The sequence below is a fragment of the Thermobia domestica genome, chromosome 9 (genome assembly GCF_964235325.1).
Source record: "Thermobia domestica chromosome 9, izTheDome1.hap1.1, whole genome shotgun sequence".
Lineage (NCBI taxonomy): Eukaryota > Metazoa > Arthropoda > Insecta > Zygentoma > Lepismatidae > Thermobia > Thermobia domestica.
In genome coordinates, this window is record NC_137462.1 from 175,029,407 (window position 1) to 175,047,018 (window position 17,612).

Below are 17,612 nucleotides of genomic sequence, written 5' to 3' on the forward strand. Positions count from 1 at the left end.
AATCCTTAAGGAAAGAGAATCCTTTCTTGTTGTCTGTTTTGCTTATTGTGCAGTCTGAAAAATTTGTTTGAGTGATCCACCAACTTCAACATACTTTTTCTCGTATGCTGCTTCATAACTTTTTTCCTGTTTTTCAAATTTGAAAGACAACCCTAAGATTTTCATAAATGCGCCTGTTTGAATTTCATTCTCATATGAATCATCATCGGGGTTTTGATGTGATTGTCATTTCGGTTCATTGTTCGTTGATTTCAGTAAGAGCATGTTCACAGACGCAGGAAATTACGGTAACAAATTGAAATCTCCGAACGAAGTGTAACGTATCGATAATACAATAAAAATGCGAAAAATCTGAACATTAAAGGGACCAATGTTGTAAAGGAGGATTTTCTAAATTGCTGTCATATAACTATGTTACCTGAATAGAAGACTATTGTGTAGGCTTTAAATTCGGAGATTGTTCATCAGAATGAACAGACTAAAGTATATTCATGAAAAAGTGCGATTTGAAATTGTCACTGTTGATGACCTAATTGTAATAACACAAATATGTGTCGAGGGAAGGTTGAAGTGTAGCTTAAAAAGCACGGAGTTTATATGAAACGAGAACTTATGATTTAAGATGTCAGCCGAACCACCGTAATGCGTTCAAATTTCAATGTTCTTCCAGCAGGAGGGCTTCTTGAGAAATGCGTTAGATCGCAAAGCATACATACCTTAAACACTGACATTGAACACATTTCAGAAATTCAGTTAGTAGACCACTCGTGATCCAAACGAAATTAAGTGCTTAAAATAAATTAAATTTTTCATATATTATTTGTTTATTTATTTTTGTATTTCATTTCTGTATTTCAATAGGGAATCTGTTGAAAAAGTAATGGAAGTGAAGAAGGAAATATTTCTCGACGAGAAACCTTTGAAAATACGAGAATGGAAAGCACATTATGAAAGAGGTAAGTTTTCACTGTTATATAGAGGAACAAGAAAAAAAAATGAAAGGGTGTTGCAAACATTTCTTGTTGATTCTTCTAGCAATACAAAATAAACAGTTAATCTATAAGTATTGTTACATAAATGTATCTCTCAGAATTTTTTAAAAAAAGCTAAATCATTGTAGTTCCTTGTTGTTTACTATAAAATAATTTTTTTTCTTCAGATTTTCCTGCTCATCCCTTCTATCTAATTTCTTCAAGCGTGACAGAAAATCTCGTAAAACGAGCAGTCGTTTCCTTTCTGTTTATTTGTTTAAATTTTAGTTTCTGTTACGCATGTCTGGAATGTTTTCCTGAAAAGAGGCCTCTGCACTTTACTATTTTGCACTAGGAATGATTTCATATGAATTAAATAAAAAGATGGTAGGATACGTACACGTTATGCTTATCAATTAACAGGAGGCACAGAAGCTTAGTGGTAGAGCTTTCACCTTTGGTGCCTAGAGTCCCTGGTTCGATCCAGCTCGCACCAAATGGACTTTGTGGCGGACAAACATCGTGTTCGTGGGTTTTCTTGGTGTTCTCTCGTTTTCTCCAACTTCGTTCATTCCACCATTTCATTCATTTTTCATCATCACCGTCTCCTTTAGCCTAGCCGGCATGACCGTGGAACGTAAAACTGAAATATTTGTTTTCATATCAATTTAGAAAACACCAATAAATCCTGCAAATTCTACAATGTTATTAATGTATAACGGAAGAAATTTTGTCCAAGAATTAGACAAATATGTTCGTTGTTTGCACGAGAAGATTAGTTTTATTTGAAAAATATTTAGAAAGTGTATTTTAACCTCTGGCCTCTCCGTGGGATGTGTATTTCAATCAAAATGAACTGATGAAAACTAAGTTCGACTCAAGCACTATGTTCGGAAATCATTTAACGATTTAGCCGTTTTCCCGTGGTGAGACAGGCAGCGTCGATATCACTGTTATATATTGAGAAAAAATAAATAAAAGCTGCTCGTTTTCACTCCTTTAAAAGTGGAATTTTCGAAAACTCTGGAGAATGTGTCCACTTACTTTTAAGGAGTAGTTTATTTACACCAAGCCTCGTCGTCCTGACGGTACGAGGTCGTAAGATACTTAATTTTTATCGCATAAATTTTAAACCTACTACCCCCTCCCCTCCTTGATAAACATTTTAGTGAAACTAACATGATGAAAGCCCGGTTCGAAATAACTACTATGTTTCAAAAATCATTTGAAATGGTTTAGAAGTATTTCCATGATAATGAGACGCCATTTGATTGAAATGTGAAGAAAATCATTGTAGAAGTTGCCCCTTCCCTTCTTTTAAAGCGACATTTTTAAAACTCTGAAACACGTGTCTGCTTATTTTAAATTAGGAATCTGTACACCGAGTTTCATGTCCCTAACTTAAAGGTCTCGTGAGAAACATTATTTTTGACATAAATTTTGAATTCTCTTTCTCTAAACCACTTGATTTTTTTAAAATAAAAATCGTTGATTTAAATCAAATTCCGAAATAAATTAATTTAAAGTGAAAATAAGTAAAATCCCGTTTCTGTCCTGTTATTTCGACTATGGAAGATAATCATAATACAATGAGACTCAAATGTATGTACAGCGCAGTATGAAAACAAGTATCATGCAGAGGATGATTAGGGAAAATCCCACTTTGAACGGGTAACGGGGGAAACCTGCTTTCTTCTCTTCGTAAGTCATTTATTCATTCTCTTCGTAAAATCGTTAACTATTCCAAAGGGGAAATCTCCATGGGCATTTAAAACGAAAATTCTTTTGTCTGAGCGTCTGTTTGTTTGTTTCCAGATAATAGGGGCGTATTTAGAGGCGTCCGATCCCCTCTTCGAAACTTATTTTTTTATTAAATTTTATAACTTTAGGCGAAGTTTATGTATTGTGTATGTATTCCGTGACGCAAGCTAGTTCCGATTTTTAAAAATATGCCTCTGCCAAATATAATTAACTTTTGCTCGAAAAAATAGTGTCATGCTGATAAACATTGCTGTACTTTTTACTTAATACTTAAGAAACACTGTTTGGAATTGAAATAGGTTAACGATTGGGGATTAATGCAAAATTCAATCCCAGTACTTTCACTTAAATGGCATGATTAACATTTGATCCTAATTCCTAATGTTTTTTCTTCAGTTCGCGACTTGTATTATACGAGGAGAAAGATTTGATTTAAATAAAAAAGAAAAAACAACTAAAATGATTTCTTTTTAAAAAAAATCATGAATTTTTCCATCCTGCTGTGCATTTTAATGAGTGACAAGATAAAAACCCGGCTTAAGGACAGTTCTTATTATATTCAAAAATAAATTTTAAATAGTTCACAGGTTTCACGTAATGAAGAGACAGGTAACGTTGATTTGAATGTGAATAAAACAATTGTAGAATTCTCCTTTCCCCTTCTTAAATGTGTAAGTTTTGTAAATATTAGGATATACATCCACTTATTTGTAATGAGAAGTATTTATACGGAGTTCCATGTCCGTAACTTGGTATTCTGAGGTAGTCTATTTTTGACATACCTTTTGAACTCTTTTTGCACCTTGGTATATGCATCTGAACTCTTAGTATACCCATCTTCTTAATGAAAGTAAAAATCCCAAGTCAAGAACAGTGGTCAAATATTTGTACACGACTCATTTTTTTTCTTTTCTTTCTTTCGATGATGCATATAAGGTCGGTTTAATATTTCTAATATACTAGTTGAAATGCCCTTTTTGACATGGGGAAATTGGGTGTATGGGAATTTTTCAAGCTACGAGGGACGATTGAAAAAAAAAAAGTTACAAATCAGAAAACCTTTGCGCTATTCATGTAACTGAACGAAAATTTATTTGTAGATTATAACATGTTTGTCTTGTTAGAAGTTTGAGGACTTCGGATTCTTACCATGTATACTCGAGAAGGAGACGTTTAAAATGGTGACTCCTCTGGAAAATTGCTCAACAGTAGAAGTAAGGTCAGCGGTACGTTTCTTGTGGGTCAGAAACACTACATCTGCAGACATTCATACGTAGATTGTGGAAGTATATGGAGAAGGCTCAATTTTAAGGCAAAATATAGCGTAGAGGTGCCGTGCCTTCAGAGAAGGAGGGACCAGTATTTTTAATGACGACCCTGGACACAGCGGTAAACCCAGTACTTCAACCACTAACGTGAACTATACTCGTGTGGATGAGGATATTCGTGTGAACAAAACATTACACTCAACATCAACTGAGCTGAAAGTACCTTATGATGTTGCGCTGAATATTGTTGGTTATAATATTCTTACAGTATAAGTACAGGAAAATGTGCGCGAAATGGCTGCCACGGACACTATCCGGAAATCATAAGACGTTGGGAATGTCGATGTCGCTGAATATCTTGCAGCGTTACACAGCGGAAGGGAACAGTTTTTTCCAACGGGTAAGGACTGATGATGATGAAACAATGTTGCATCTCTTCATTCCATCAAAGAAGCAGACCGTGGTGTGATTCTTCTGGATGATAATACAACCCAATTCAGTATTTTAAAAAAAGAAAGAAAAAGAACGTGTTCAGCGTTTACGCTGGAAACGAGCACCCTACGTACAGGCCTTACCTATCCCCCAGTGACTTTAATTTTTTCCCTTGCTCTAAAGCGAACATGGTGGGCCACCATTATTTGACATGTGATAATGTCAGGTTGAGTTCTCGGTGACTGAGAATTTGGCGGATTTCTGTGCAACCGGTATGGAAAAATCTCATCTACCGTTGTAATAAGTGCTTGAACAATAAAACGTGGTTACATCGTGGACTAGTGTTGAGGACCTCTATCATCAGGTATGTTGATCTTCCAGTTGTCACACATAAGCTATAATAGGGTTTGTAACATTTTTTTTTTTATCGGCCCTCGTATATTTGAGCATTTCTGTCCCGCTAAGATACACCTATGAGTCAAAGTGAACTGGTAAAATCCCAGTCACCCAAGTCACAAATTCGTTTTAAACGGTTTAACCATTTTCTCACGTTAGCAATTTTATGAATAGAAAATGAGAAACTAAAATATTGTAGAAATTGATAATCTCCCTCCTTAAATACAAAATTTTCGAAAACTCTTGGATGTATGTCCACTTATTCATAATAAGAAATATTTCTACTGAGTTTCATGTCCCTAACTTAAAGGAGCAGTTCGACAGAAATGCACTTTTTACAAATTATTTCCATTTGTAGAATTGAAAATTATAAAAGGAATGGTGTTTGTTTTATCGCGATACGTTCAGTCATTAACGAGTAACAGAGAAAAAAATATTTTGTGATGACGTCATACGTGGTCAAGTAGCGAGAGCAAGCTTCCATACACAGTGCCAAGCATTTCGTTTGTGCGAGGTGCGGTGGCACGTTCTAAAGTGCGATTTCCTTTCTCAGAACTGATTGCAAAGACTTAAATCTGTCATCTGCATGTAGAAAATGATATGTAATAGTGGGCTGCAGAAAAGTTTTTATAATATTATATAACGTAGTTTTTCTTACAAAGCATAAGTTCAGCGTTTCACGAAAGAAACTAAAATTTCAAAACCAGTACCATGTAAATAGATGGCGGACGATATTGCTACAACACCTAAGTACTTTTTCTTAAATCATGCTTCCGATTCCCAAACATAAGTATGTTCATTTTTACGTTTTGTTGAAATTTCTAACGCTGACACTATAATTTTGTGCTTCAAGATATGTACAGGAGCGCGACATATGTGGCAAAAATGAAAATATCTGTAAAGTTTGTCAGAATACGAAAAATACTTTACCGGTTAAATTTGTTTCATTCGCATCGCTCTGCGCGGAACAACTCTCGTCACTTGTTTCGTCATTGTTACTTAACACAGAAAAATTAAACGAAATCAGTATCCTGAGGAACATTGTCACTGATTGCTTCTACGAGCCGATATATTTCACTCCCCAATTCACATTTTATAGCAGTTATGTTTACATTTATTTCTAAAGCAGTACCTTCAAAATCACGAGTGACACCGTCGCTATTACCCTGTAATACCTCGTCTCGACCACAACCATCAATTGCGTCTTGTACGATATTTTTACGTTGGTAACTCGGCGCTTATTCAATGGCTCGGATTCTGAAACTTTCAATAATATACTTGGAACAGCATGTGCGTGTAAATAATTCTCCTGGCATTAGCATTTCTCCTGGCACGTGTTACGCATTTCTACCTCAGTTCACAGACAGAGCACGCGCTGTTCTAACACCAGTTTCCTACTTCACACCAGTTTCTTTCAGAAAAATATGTTCCAGGGGGCACACTTAGTATTCGGAGGAGTACATTATTTTCACACAATACTATTATATTATATTATATTATAGATGTATTATTTTAGTATCTTCCCGGGGGCATCTGAGAACTCCGGGAGACAGTGCCACCACCAAAAACATGTCTGGAAGAAACACTGCTTCGCGCAACACTACGTAATTACTACGTTCTCTCTACTCTTTTTTTATACTAATGCTGTAGGAAAAACAACTAACAAAAATGTCCCTCAAGAATTCAACACAAAGCAAGACTACTAACGAACCCAAAACACAATCTATTAAATCCACTGCACTATTAAAGGTTTATCAGCTGTGTACAAGGGAGTGGTTGCTGACTCACATTGAAATCCTTGCGTAGCCCACGAGTGACGTAAGCATTTGCGATTCATCAAAAAATAATGCCTATAGAAGCTGAACGAGACGGCCTATCAAGATTTTAAAAAATACAGGTCTCTTATTTTTTGTTACTCTTTCAATTGCACCAAATTTTTTTTAACTCGAACTGCTCCTTTAAGGGGCTCTGAGGCAGTTAAATTTTCGGCTTAAATTTTGACCCTCTTTACCCCTTATTATGATCATTTTAATGAAATAAAAAAAAATCCCAGGCCAAGGATTGTTCAAAAATTCTTTTCACACGGCTCACCCTTTATTATTATTATTATTATTATTATTATTATTATTATTATTATTATTATTATTATTATTATTATTATTATTATTATTATTATTATTATAACGTTGCAGATAAGGTGGGTTTCATTCTTGTAATATTCTAGTTACAATGCTCATTCTTGACACGGTAGCAATAACTCTTCCGAAAATGTAGATTTCGTGAAACAAAATTATCTTTAAACTAGAATTCCATTATAAGTACATAAAACATTCATTGAGATTGTTAAAATTCGAGAAGGAAAAGTTTAAAACGCTATATATAACTACAAGTCCTTTATTTTAGCCCTTTTAGATTCTTTTGGTACAGTTCGCGGCAAATCGTTACACAAATTCTAAGTCCAAAGTAATAACAAACTCTTGCCCCGTTTCCTTATGCATCCAGAAATACGTCTCAATCGATTATTTGCTTCTAGTATTCAATCAACTCCTCCACCTCTCTTTGTCTAAAGATGTGTGTGTGACGTAGTACACTCTTTCCATTCAGCTGAAAAAGAAACAGGAATCAAGTTTACAACGTTATAACTTTAAAACAGTCTTTTCCATTCGTTTGTTCTGAAATATTATTAAGAGCCTAAATTTAAAAAAAAAAAAAGTCACACAATGTTCCCAAATCTTCATTAATACCTTTAGTTTCATTCTTTCCCTTCTTTAAAGACTGCAAGCTAGTAAGATGCTCCCTAAGAAATCTATGGAAATTGTCAATAACGGCAGTAGGTTTTGTGCTTCCTAAAGTCTGTAATGCACTCACAGAGCTCTAAAATATCTACTGACAGAAATTAGTGTTATTCAATGATTCATTTCATTTCTTTTCAGTAATTGCAAGCAAATGTTCCAGGGGCGTCATTTGGGCAGGACAGGAGGGTGTAATTCCCCATCCCTTGAGCTTCATAAATGCGTATGGTTTGATCAAATGTATAGTAATACACTAATAAAAAGTGAAAATCTTATGTCGGCGGAGAATCTCGATCTCCCCCCCCCCCCCCCCAATAAAATCTAAAAGACACTGGTTTTAGCAACAAACCTATAGAGTTACGATAGCACATTGCTAGAGAGCTTACATTTGGTTTCAAGAGTCGAAGGTTTGACCTCAAGCCATATGAGTTCCTGGGCGACATTGAGAGAGAGATATTCAAGTATGGAGACAGAGAGGGATGATTTATAAACACAGATTTAGAGCTGGGGGGGGGGGAATGATCGGACAGCGTTCATATTATGACGAAAATTGATTTTGTGAAACAGAAGAAGAGAAGTTTTCGAACTGCGAGGATCACATTAGGGCAGTTGTCGAATTAAATTAAGATGGAGAACTCTTTTTAGACCATCAGATGATTACGAAGGGAGAGAAAGATCTTGAGAACTTACGAATTAAGAATTTAAAAAATCTGTAGCTTCCGAGACGGATTTCGAACCACGAACCTTGTAGTTATCGAATCATGACTTTATCCATTCTGCTACGGAGAACTCTATGTACTCGTTCACATACGTTTCCTTTAGCTACGTTGAAAGCTAACTTAACGCGATATTCCAAAAGTTGACTCGGTGGATGCGCCGTTCAGATAGGATGTAAATCTCTTGTAACATCGTTAGAATGTGCATAATGAACTTCCCCTTGTTCAGGACACTTTATAAAGCAGTAAAATTTGTTACTGTTGCGTTAATTAAGTTACATTTGATAGAACCATCTGATAAAGTAGTGCCAAACCCTGTGCGTCATTGTCTGTTAGGTGAATGGTTAATGTAAGTTACTGCTACGTAGATGGTTCGAGCTTCGAATCAAGGCCATTCTTATTGATTATTTTCTTTGAGCTATGCTCATACTGTGCATTCCACAAGTTCAATTTTGAAGTAATGTAGTCACAGCTAGTTTAATTCGAAATTATTTTCAAATATGATATTTGTTATTACATAGCACTCCTCACTTGTTTGCAGCTCTGCTTAAATGCAAAATTGTTTTAAAAGTATATTTTACTTTCAAGTATGATTGTTTAAAAAAAAACTTGTCCTTCAACTGTATTTTATAATTATTTTGTATTTCTTAGTTATAATAACATTTTCTATTTATATTGTATTCTATATTATACATTTATTATATCTTACATTTGAAGAGGAGCTTATGATAATTCAGAGCAGCAGGGACATACACAGGATGCAGGCCTTGGCAATCCAGAGCTCCTGCACCCACGAAATCACTACTTTTCTGTAAATTATATCCAATTTCAGCGATGATAGACATTTTAGTAAAATATGCCCTCAATCGCTGAAATAAATTCCTGTCAAGCTTTCGATCGCTGAAATAAATTCCTGTCTACGTCCCTGCAAAGCAAAGACTATTTTAGGGAGTGATCAGATTTCTTTTGGTCTGTATACAAGCGAGAGTTCTCCAAGCTCTAGCTGAGCTCCCTCGTGGCTAAGCGGTTAGCATACGCACCTTTGGCATGGAAGACCCGGGTTCGATTCCCGGCGGGAGCTCATGTGGTTCGGATTCCACGTTAATCAGTAGGTCCACGTCTCATATAGCCTCGCTGCTGAAAGGGACGCTAAACTAAAACCCACTCCACTCCAAGTTCTAGCTTTTGCGTCATACTAGTGAGTCTATCACAGAGTTTATATGCGTCCTTCTTGCATGTTACTTCTCAACTTACAATAGTTACTACAGAATGATTAACACCAATGTATTCCTGGTAAAATTTCAGTGCTATTTCATATGCTACATGACCCACTTTATCTTTTATATTGTGAATTCAAATTCAAGATGGCCACTTTCAATATGGTGGCCATGATGTTCATTACATATAGCAGATCTTATACATCTACCACATTTAGCTTCATTTCTGTGGCCATTCACGCGCGGAACTAGTGATTCCTTAGCTTTCTGTCTTGCTGTGCCGTAGGGTCGGCCACATTTCTTCCGGCTCTCCTGCTTTTCCATGTTGCCCTCAGCCGCTATAAATTTGCATATGTACATAATTTTACATCCTCTTTCATATCTCATACATGTCGTTGGGCAACTCGAGTGCCCCATTCGGACCCTTCCCTGGTGACAGTGAAAAGTAATAATGCACAAGTACTGATATGACATTCGGAATTATCGGAGATACGACTTCTGGGGAAGTGTCGTTGCTCCAGGGAGGCATTACTAACAGATCACTCCCTAAAATCGTCACTGCTTTGCAGGGGCGTAGACAGGAATTTATTTCAGCGATCGAAAGCTTGACAGGAATTTATTTCAGCGATTAAGGGCATATTTTACTAAAATCTATCATCATCTCTAAAATTGGATATAATTTACAGAAAAGTAGTGATTTCGTGGGGGCAGAAGCTCTGGATTGCCAAGGCCTGCATCCTGTGTATGTCCCTGCTGCTCTGAATTATCATAAGCTCCTCTTCAAATGTAAGATATAATAAATGTATAATATAGAATACAATATAAATAGAAAATGTTATTATAACTGAGAAATACAAAATAATTATAAAATACAGTTGAAGGACAAGTTTTTTTTTAAACAATCATACTTGAAAGTAAAATATACTTTTAAAACAATTTTGCATTTAAGCAGAGCTGCAAACAAGTGAGGAGTGCTATGTAATAACAAATATCATATTTGAAAATAATTTCGAATTAAACTAGCTGTGACTACATTACTTCAAAATTGAACTTGTGGAATGCACAGTATGAGCATAGCTCAAAGAAAATAATCAATAAGAATGCTCTTCATTGGAAGCTCGTACCATCCACGTAGGAGTAACTTACATTAACCATTCACCTAACAGACAATGACGCACAGGGCTTGACACTACTTTATCAGATGGTTCTATCAAATGTCACTTAATTAAAACAATAGTAACAAATTTTAAAGCTTTAAAAAGTGTCCTGAAGAAGAGGAAGTTCATTTTGCACATTGTTACTAAGTTACAAGAGGTTTACGTCCTAACTGAACGGCGCATCTACCGAGTCAATTTTTTAATATCCCCTTAAGGTAGCTTTCAACGCAGCTAAGGGAAACGTATGTGAACCAGTAATAGAATCCTCCGTAGCAGAATGGATAAAGTCATGATTCGATAACTACAAGGTTCGTGGTTCGAAATCCGTCTCGGAAGCTACAGATTTTTTAAATTCTTAATTCGTAAGTTCTCAAGATCTTTCTCTCCCTTCGTAATCATCTGATGGTCTAAAAAGAGTTCTCCATCTTAATTTAATTCGACAACTGCCCTAATGTGATCCTCGCAGTTCGAAAACTTCTCTTCTTCTGTTTCACAAAATCAATTTTCGTCATAATATGAACGCTGTCCGATCATTCCCCCCCCCCCCCAGCTCTAAATCTGTGTTTATAAATCATCCCTCTCTGTCTCCATACTTGAATATCTCTCTCTCAATGTCGCCCAGGAACTCATATGGCTTGAGGTCAAACCTTCGACTCTTGAAACCAAATGTAAGCTCTCTAGCAATGTGCTATCGTAACTCTATAGGTTTGTTGCTAAAACCAGTGTCTTTTAGATTTTATTGGGGGGGGGGGGATCGAGATTCTCCGCCGACATAAGATTTTCACTTTTTATTAGTGTATCATTTGATCAAACCATACGCATTTATGAAGCTCAAGGGATGGGGAATTACACCCTCCTGTCCTGCCCAAATGACGCCCCTGGAACATTTGCTTGCAATTACTGAAAAGAAATGAAATGAATCATTGAATAACACTAATTTCTGTCAGTAGATATTTTAGAGCTCTGTGAGTGCATTACAGACTTTAGGAAGCACAAAACTTACTGCCGTTATTGGCAATTTCCATAGATTTCTTAGGGAGCATCTTACTAGCTTGCAGTCTTTAAAGAAGGGAAAGAATGAAACTAAAGGTATTAATGAAGATTTGGGAACATTGTGTGACTTTTTTTTTTTTAAATTTAGGCTCTTAATAATATTTCAGAACAAACGAATGGAAAAGACTGTTTTAAAGTTATAACGTTGTAAACTTGATTCCTGTTTCTTTTTCAGCTGAATGGAAAGAGTGTACTACGTCACACACACTTCTTTAGACAAGGAGAGGTGGAGGAGTTGGATTAATATACTAGAAGCAAATAATCGATTGAGACATGTATTTCTGGATGCATAAGAAAACGGGGCAAGAGTTTGTTATTACTTTGGACTTAGAATTTGTGTAACGATTTCTATGCCGTGTACTGTACAAACGCTGTACTGCACACACGTATCATCAGTTTTCATCCTCTAGAACCTGTATGCTTTATTTTTTTTTTATTTTTTATTTATTTATTTATTTTTTGTCTCCTGTCTAGAAGGTATAACGTTATATCAAAATGAATTTTAAGCTCTTTGCGTTGGCGAGGGAGACCCGGGTTCGATTTTCGGCGGGAGCGCATGTGGTTCGGATCTCTCGTTAAGCTGTAGATTCACGTCTCATATAACCTTGTCGGTGAAGGGGGTGCTAAACTCACATCAATGTTCTTTGCGTTCTACGATATAAAATGATTACGTCACTTCAAATTTGGCCTTGAAACTAAGTAATGTTCTGAGGAAGCGTAGAAATATTTGTCTTTGTTTTGCAACAATGACAGGAAAAGGAAGTTCATCAGTTTTGTTTATCAGTATTTCAGGTACACAGTTCATGCACATATATAAAAAATAAACATTATAGCATTTCCCCCCGTTATATTCAGAAAATTTTCTTTCGTTAGTTGTGAGCCAAACAAGGGAAGCGAGTGTTGTTTTAGCTCTTATTTATGTTGTTTTACTGTATTTTTATGAGCGAATGGTAATTGGGCATGTAATTTGATTGTAATGCCTGGTAAGGTGAATGAGAGTGCTGCCAGTTACTAAGTTCTATTCTCTGATAGTGTTTCATTTGTATTGTAAAACAAGATTGAGAAATATTTTTCTCAAGTAACTTGTAGATGTTGAACCGATACTTCGTACATGGATTACGTATAGGCCAAAGTATTTTTGACGATAGATTCTACTCGGGTAACTGTAGCCGCCAAAATTTAAAAGAGGCATTTTTAGAGGCAAATTTCCCTATTTATCGCAATTTTTTTCGCAAATGTAAGAATGTAAAAAGATTAACCGTGTTAACTTGATATAACAATCAAAAAATAATAAATTGTTTGAATAATGATGTTTACTACCGTATAAAAAGTATGACTTCATTTTTGCAAACTGACTCGTATTAGGTTGTAATAGAATATTTGAAGTTTAGGATAAATATTTCTTGAATGAGAAACGAAATACAAGTAAAATTGTATACCAAAACAAAATCGTTTTGTATCGTTTCTTGATTTAGGGTACTTTTTTGTAGCCTGCCAATTTGAGTTTAGGCAACCAATAAAACAAATAATAAGATGCATCAATTTTAGACACTTTGGTAAGGTAGTTAGACAACCAAAACGTTACCTATCAAATGATGGATTGCATAACTTGCAACTGCGGCAACCATTAGAAAGGCAGTTCAAATATCAATCAAGAGAGCCAGAACTGAACATAGGAAAAGTACTGAATGCTGTAAAAGGCACATTTTTAATTGTAGAATCAACACAGGGAAACAAGTATGATGCTTAATTAAGAAAGTTATAAGCCAGTTATTTCTGTTTTTTCCTTAATACACGTAATATATATATATATATATAACTCCATCCCAAAAAGCCGAAATATTTAGCCATATATTATTTCACTCACGACACGTTAAATATGAAAAGCAAATCTTATAGCAATGATTGTAATCAACAAAAACTTGTGTCAGTTGTATTAAGTAGAGAAATGACGTGTGTAATTATTTTTGTGATTTTTTTGTTTTTGTCTTAGGAATGAAAGAGAAACCAGTTACACTATGCGAAAAAACAAAGCAAATGTTCTCTTCCAAGGCTGCGTTTGAAGCAAAAATGAAAGAACTATGTGAAGCTGCTCGTCTAGGAGAAGAAGACAGATCGAGAGAGAAAATTTTATGCAAAATGTTGGAAGAAGCATTCTCCCCTGATTACCCCGACTGCGTAGCTTATCCATTTGGATCTCGGATGACTGGTCTAGGATTTCAAGATAGTGATTTGGACGTTTTCTTAGACCTACGTAAGTAGTAAAAGAATCCTTACAAATAAGTGGAAGAAATTATTGGTATTTTATGAACTACCAGCTGAAACGACTGTTCTTTGCACGAGGAGAGTTTATGGAAAGTATTTTGAGCCTTTTTTCCTCTTTGGATACGCATTTCAGTGAAAGCGTAATAATCAAAACCAAATGAATATTGTATTTTTGACAAATTTTGAACCCATACCCCTCTTAGGATATGCTCTTGAATCAAAGTAGTATGATAAATCCAATTTGAAATAGGTACTATGTGCAGAACTTATTTCAAACGCGTCAACCGTTTTACCGTGATGCGATCACAATCAACAGACAACGTCTATTTGAATGTGGCGAAAACAATTATAGAAATTGCACCCCTTCCTCAATAAAACCAGAATTTTGGATATGCTGGGACATTTGCGGGAAATTGATCTCGTCGGCTTTTCCTTCGCCACCTTCCATGCTAAAATCGGTCTTAAAGGCATCCCACTGACCCCAACAACTGTTGATTCGATACTAATAGGCCAATTGGTTCTTTTCTATTATTTTTATATATCACCTCCTTTCTACACATTATTTATTTTACTCGACGAGGAGGTCTTTGACATTGCCCTTGCCATTTCTTGGGCCAGCTGGCATGTACATTCTTGGCTAAAATTGGGCTTAAATATCATCAGAACTGTTACCATTCAACTTAGCACGCCGAAAAATATGAATTCAACACCAGTATTGGTCGTTTTGGATTATTTTAACATGTGATTACCTCCTCCCACTTCTAGGGATGCCGAAGGTGCTTTATTCCCATCGAAACATTGAAATTAAATGCCATCTGAATTATCACAAATGAGTTTATCGACTCCGAAAACTATGGATTCGACACTCATATCGGTTGTTTATAGATTATTTCTACCATTTCTCCTACAGGGGTGCTAAGGGGATTTACTCGAACATTATTTTTTCCCGTATTGTAAGTAAAATATGTATGAAGTTCGGTTAAAATTGCTCCAGTCGTTCCACAGTTACGCCGGAATATACATATATACATATGTCTGAAACAGTTTCCGAGTGAGTGACAGCCGAAAATGAGAAAAGCTTCTTTAGAGCGAAGTTTCTTCGACTAGCCATCAACGTACACTTGGCCGTCTTACGTTTCATAACAGAAAGAAACCTATACTATCCAAATCCGTAAATGGAAAGCGTACTCAATGACTGTCAAGAGGATTCCCCAAAAGTTCGTTAAGTAAAGGTGGGTCGAAATAAGCATGAGCGGAAGGGTGCATCAACAGGAAACAGAAATTCGTTTGTCGGCAAGTCGATTTTGCAATCAGATTCAATATGGTGGAAAAGATTGCAATGTTAGGGATAAGATCATTAACGGGACATTGTACAATTAGATGGATTGTTAGGTATTTGTGGCATATGCTCGTCATCAGGCAGGACTGTGCCATTCCTACGCAATCATCGGGGCGAAAATATAGTGAATGAAGACCAGGACTTTTGCGATTGTGCTGCAACGTACTCATCCGTAGCTCAGATAATTCACGCTAATTACTCATAATACGAAGCTATTTGGACACGTTCGCTTTGCTATATGTAAATTACTAAAATGAGTATCATAGAAAATGTTATGAACATAAATTGAGAAGCAAATAAAGCAAGGAATATTACATTAGGCTACAGTCCAAAACTGGTGATATGGTCTCTTGATGTTTTGCATAGTACATATCTAGTAATAGAGAAGCTGTTCTGATGAGATAATTAGCCAGATGTTATGAGTCGGATTTATTCGCTGATGCATCTGTACTGGTCAGAATAGAAGATTGTACTCACCGCCAACTTTGTAGAGAATTTGACTTCCTATAACCCGGATGGAAGTCAGCACTGAATGAACTCAGCAGCCATCAGTAGTAAGTCAGTAATTTAAAGAAAGAAAAAAAAAAGTGTTTATGTTGGTGCAAAAAGTGTATATTTTGTTACATAAATACTGTAATTGATTTTTATCCTGAAATCAAACCTAGATTTCAGAAGGCTCATATGTCTCAATGTTAGGATGCTCACCGCTGGTGTCAGGAATCCATGATTTGATCTCAGCCCATGTGAGTTTGTAGTGGACAACATCGTGTTCGTGTGTTTTCTCGAGATTCTCTCGTTCCTCCATCATTTACATTTCACCAATTCTTTCGTTTCATTAACTTTCAAAAATTATTCGTCTCCTTTAGTCTAAACGGCACAACTGTGGGACAAGAAACTAAATATCTACATTTCAAAATCAGAATTGAACACAGACGAAAAAATGAAATTTTATGAAGAAAGAATTACCGGTATTTTGGGCTTCGCTTTTATAACCTGTTTCATGTGAAAATAACGGTTATTGTGAGTTAATTCGGTTATATCTAACTGGCAGTTATCGACTCATTGGAGGAAAATGGTAACAATCAGAGCCATATCATGCTGGAATTTTGGTGGAACCGTTACATCTTTGGAAGTATATACGGCTGAGCGCCACGACATGCAAGAACTCTGGTGGTGTGAAGAGAGAACTTTCGCGTAAGGAGAGTGGGTAGACGAGGAAACATGACAGTAGAGCCTGATACAACACAATTACGTTACCTCTGGCAGTGCAGTGGAATCTTTGGTACAGGGTATATTTTTTGCTGTCAAGTGTGATTTAAACCGTGTGCAAACAAGTAGGTCTAGTTAGCCAACTTGGGAGGTGCGTATATACTCGCTGAGCTGAGATATATTTGTGTTATTGGGAAGCACAAGGAAGTTCGGTTTCCGCTCGACAGTTATAAGGAGATAAATACACAAACACGTGACTACCCAACCAGCGCACATTTATCAGCATTGATAATCGTTTGTGAGTGGTTGTGAGTAGACACAAGAGAGGTGCAACAAGGACTAGGCGGACACCAGAAGAAGTAGTTCTCGAAGATTTCACTAACAATTCTCAAAACAAACATGTGGGCCATTATGCAAGAATTGAATGTGGGTTATGTGAGTGTGTGGTAGGTACTACGTGAAGCTCGTCTCTATCCTCTTCGTGCGTAACAATTCCAAGCTACGTGCGAAGCTGATTTTGCACCACAACATTTCTCTAGTAGCTCCTTCACTTTTCCCAAGCTTATACTATTACCGATAGGCAGGCTCCACACGCGAGGATATTTTTAATTCTGCAATAGTCATGTTTGGGCCGTGGATAGTTCACACATGTTCGGCAGCAAAAATGGCAGGAGTGAATATTTGTTTTCTTCTCGGCTCTCACACCTTTCCGCGACACTTGAGTGGTGCGGCGTATCTAGAGTTTTAGCAGAATTCGTTATCACAACTTCTTGAGGACATTTCTCTGCAAATAGATAATGTTGTTCCAAGAGGGTGAACATTCTCACATTTCGATTGCCAATTCCGCGTGTATCCTTTGATATTCTTCCGATACCCCCGTGAAGTTAGCGACCAAAAGTTTAAAAAATCGTTATATTTTTAGAGTTCTGAGTAGCACTCAAAGAGTTCTAGAGTTCCTGCTAGGTTAAACCAATAGTTCTGGGTAAATAAAGATTTTATAGCGATATTAAAGTTTCGGTGCTAACCACGCAAAACC

At 36.3% G+C, this 17,612-nt stretch overlaps 1 protein-coding gene across 4 annotated transcripts in view; it reads left to right on the forward strand.

Annotated features, from left to right (window-relative positions):
- Nucleotides 1-17,612, forward strand: part of LOC145695224 (uncharacterized) — a 79,686-nt gene that overhangs the window by 47,818 nt on the left and 14,256 nt on the right. For all 4 annotated transcript variants that reach the window (XM_081772220.1, XM_081772217.1, XM_081772219.1 and 1 more), the window contains exons 5-6: nt 862-956; nt 13,757-14,017. In XM_081772220.1, coding sequence (XP_081628346.1) covers nt 862-956; nt 13,757-14,017 — 356 coding nt within the window. The remainder of the gene's footprint in view (nt 1-861; nt 957-13,756; nt 14,018-17,612) is intronic.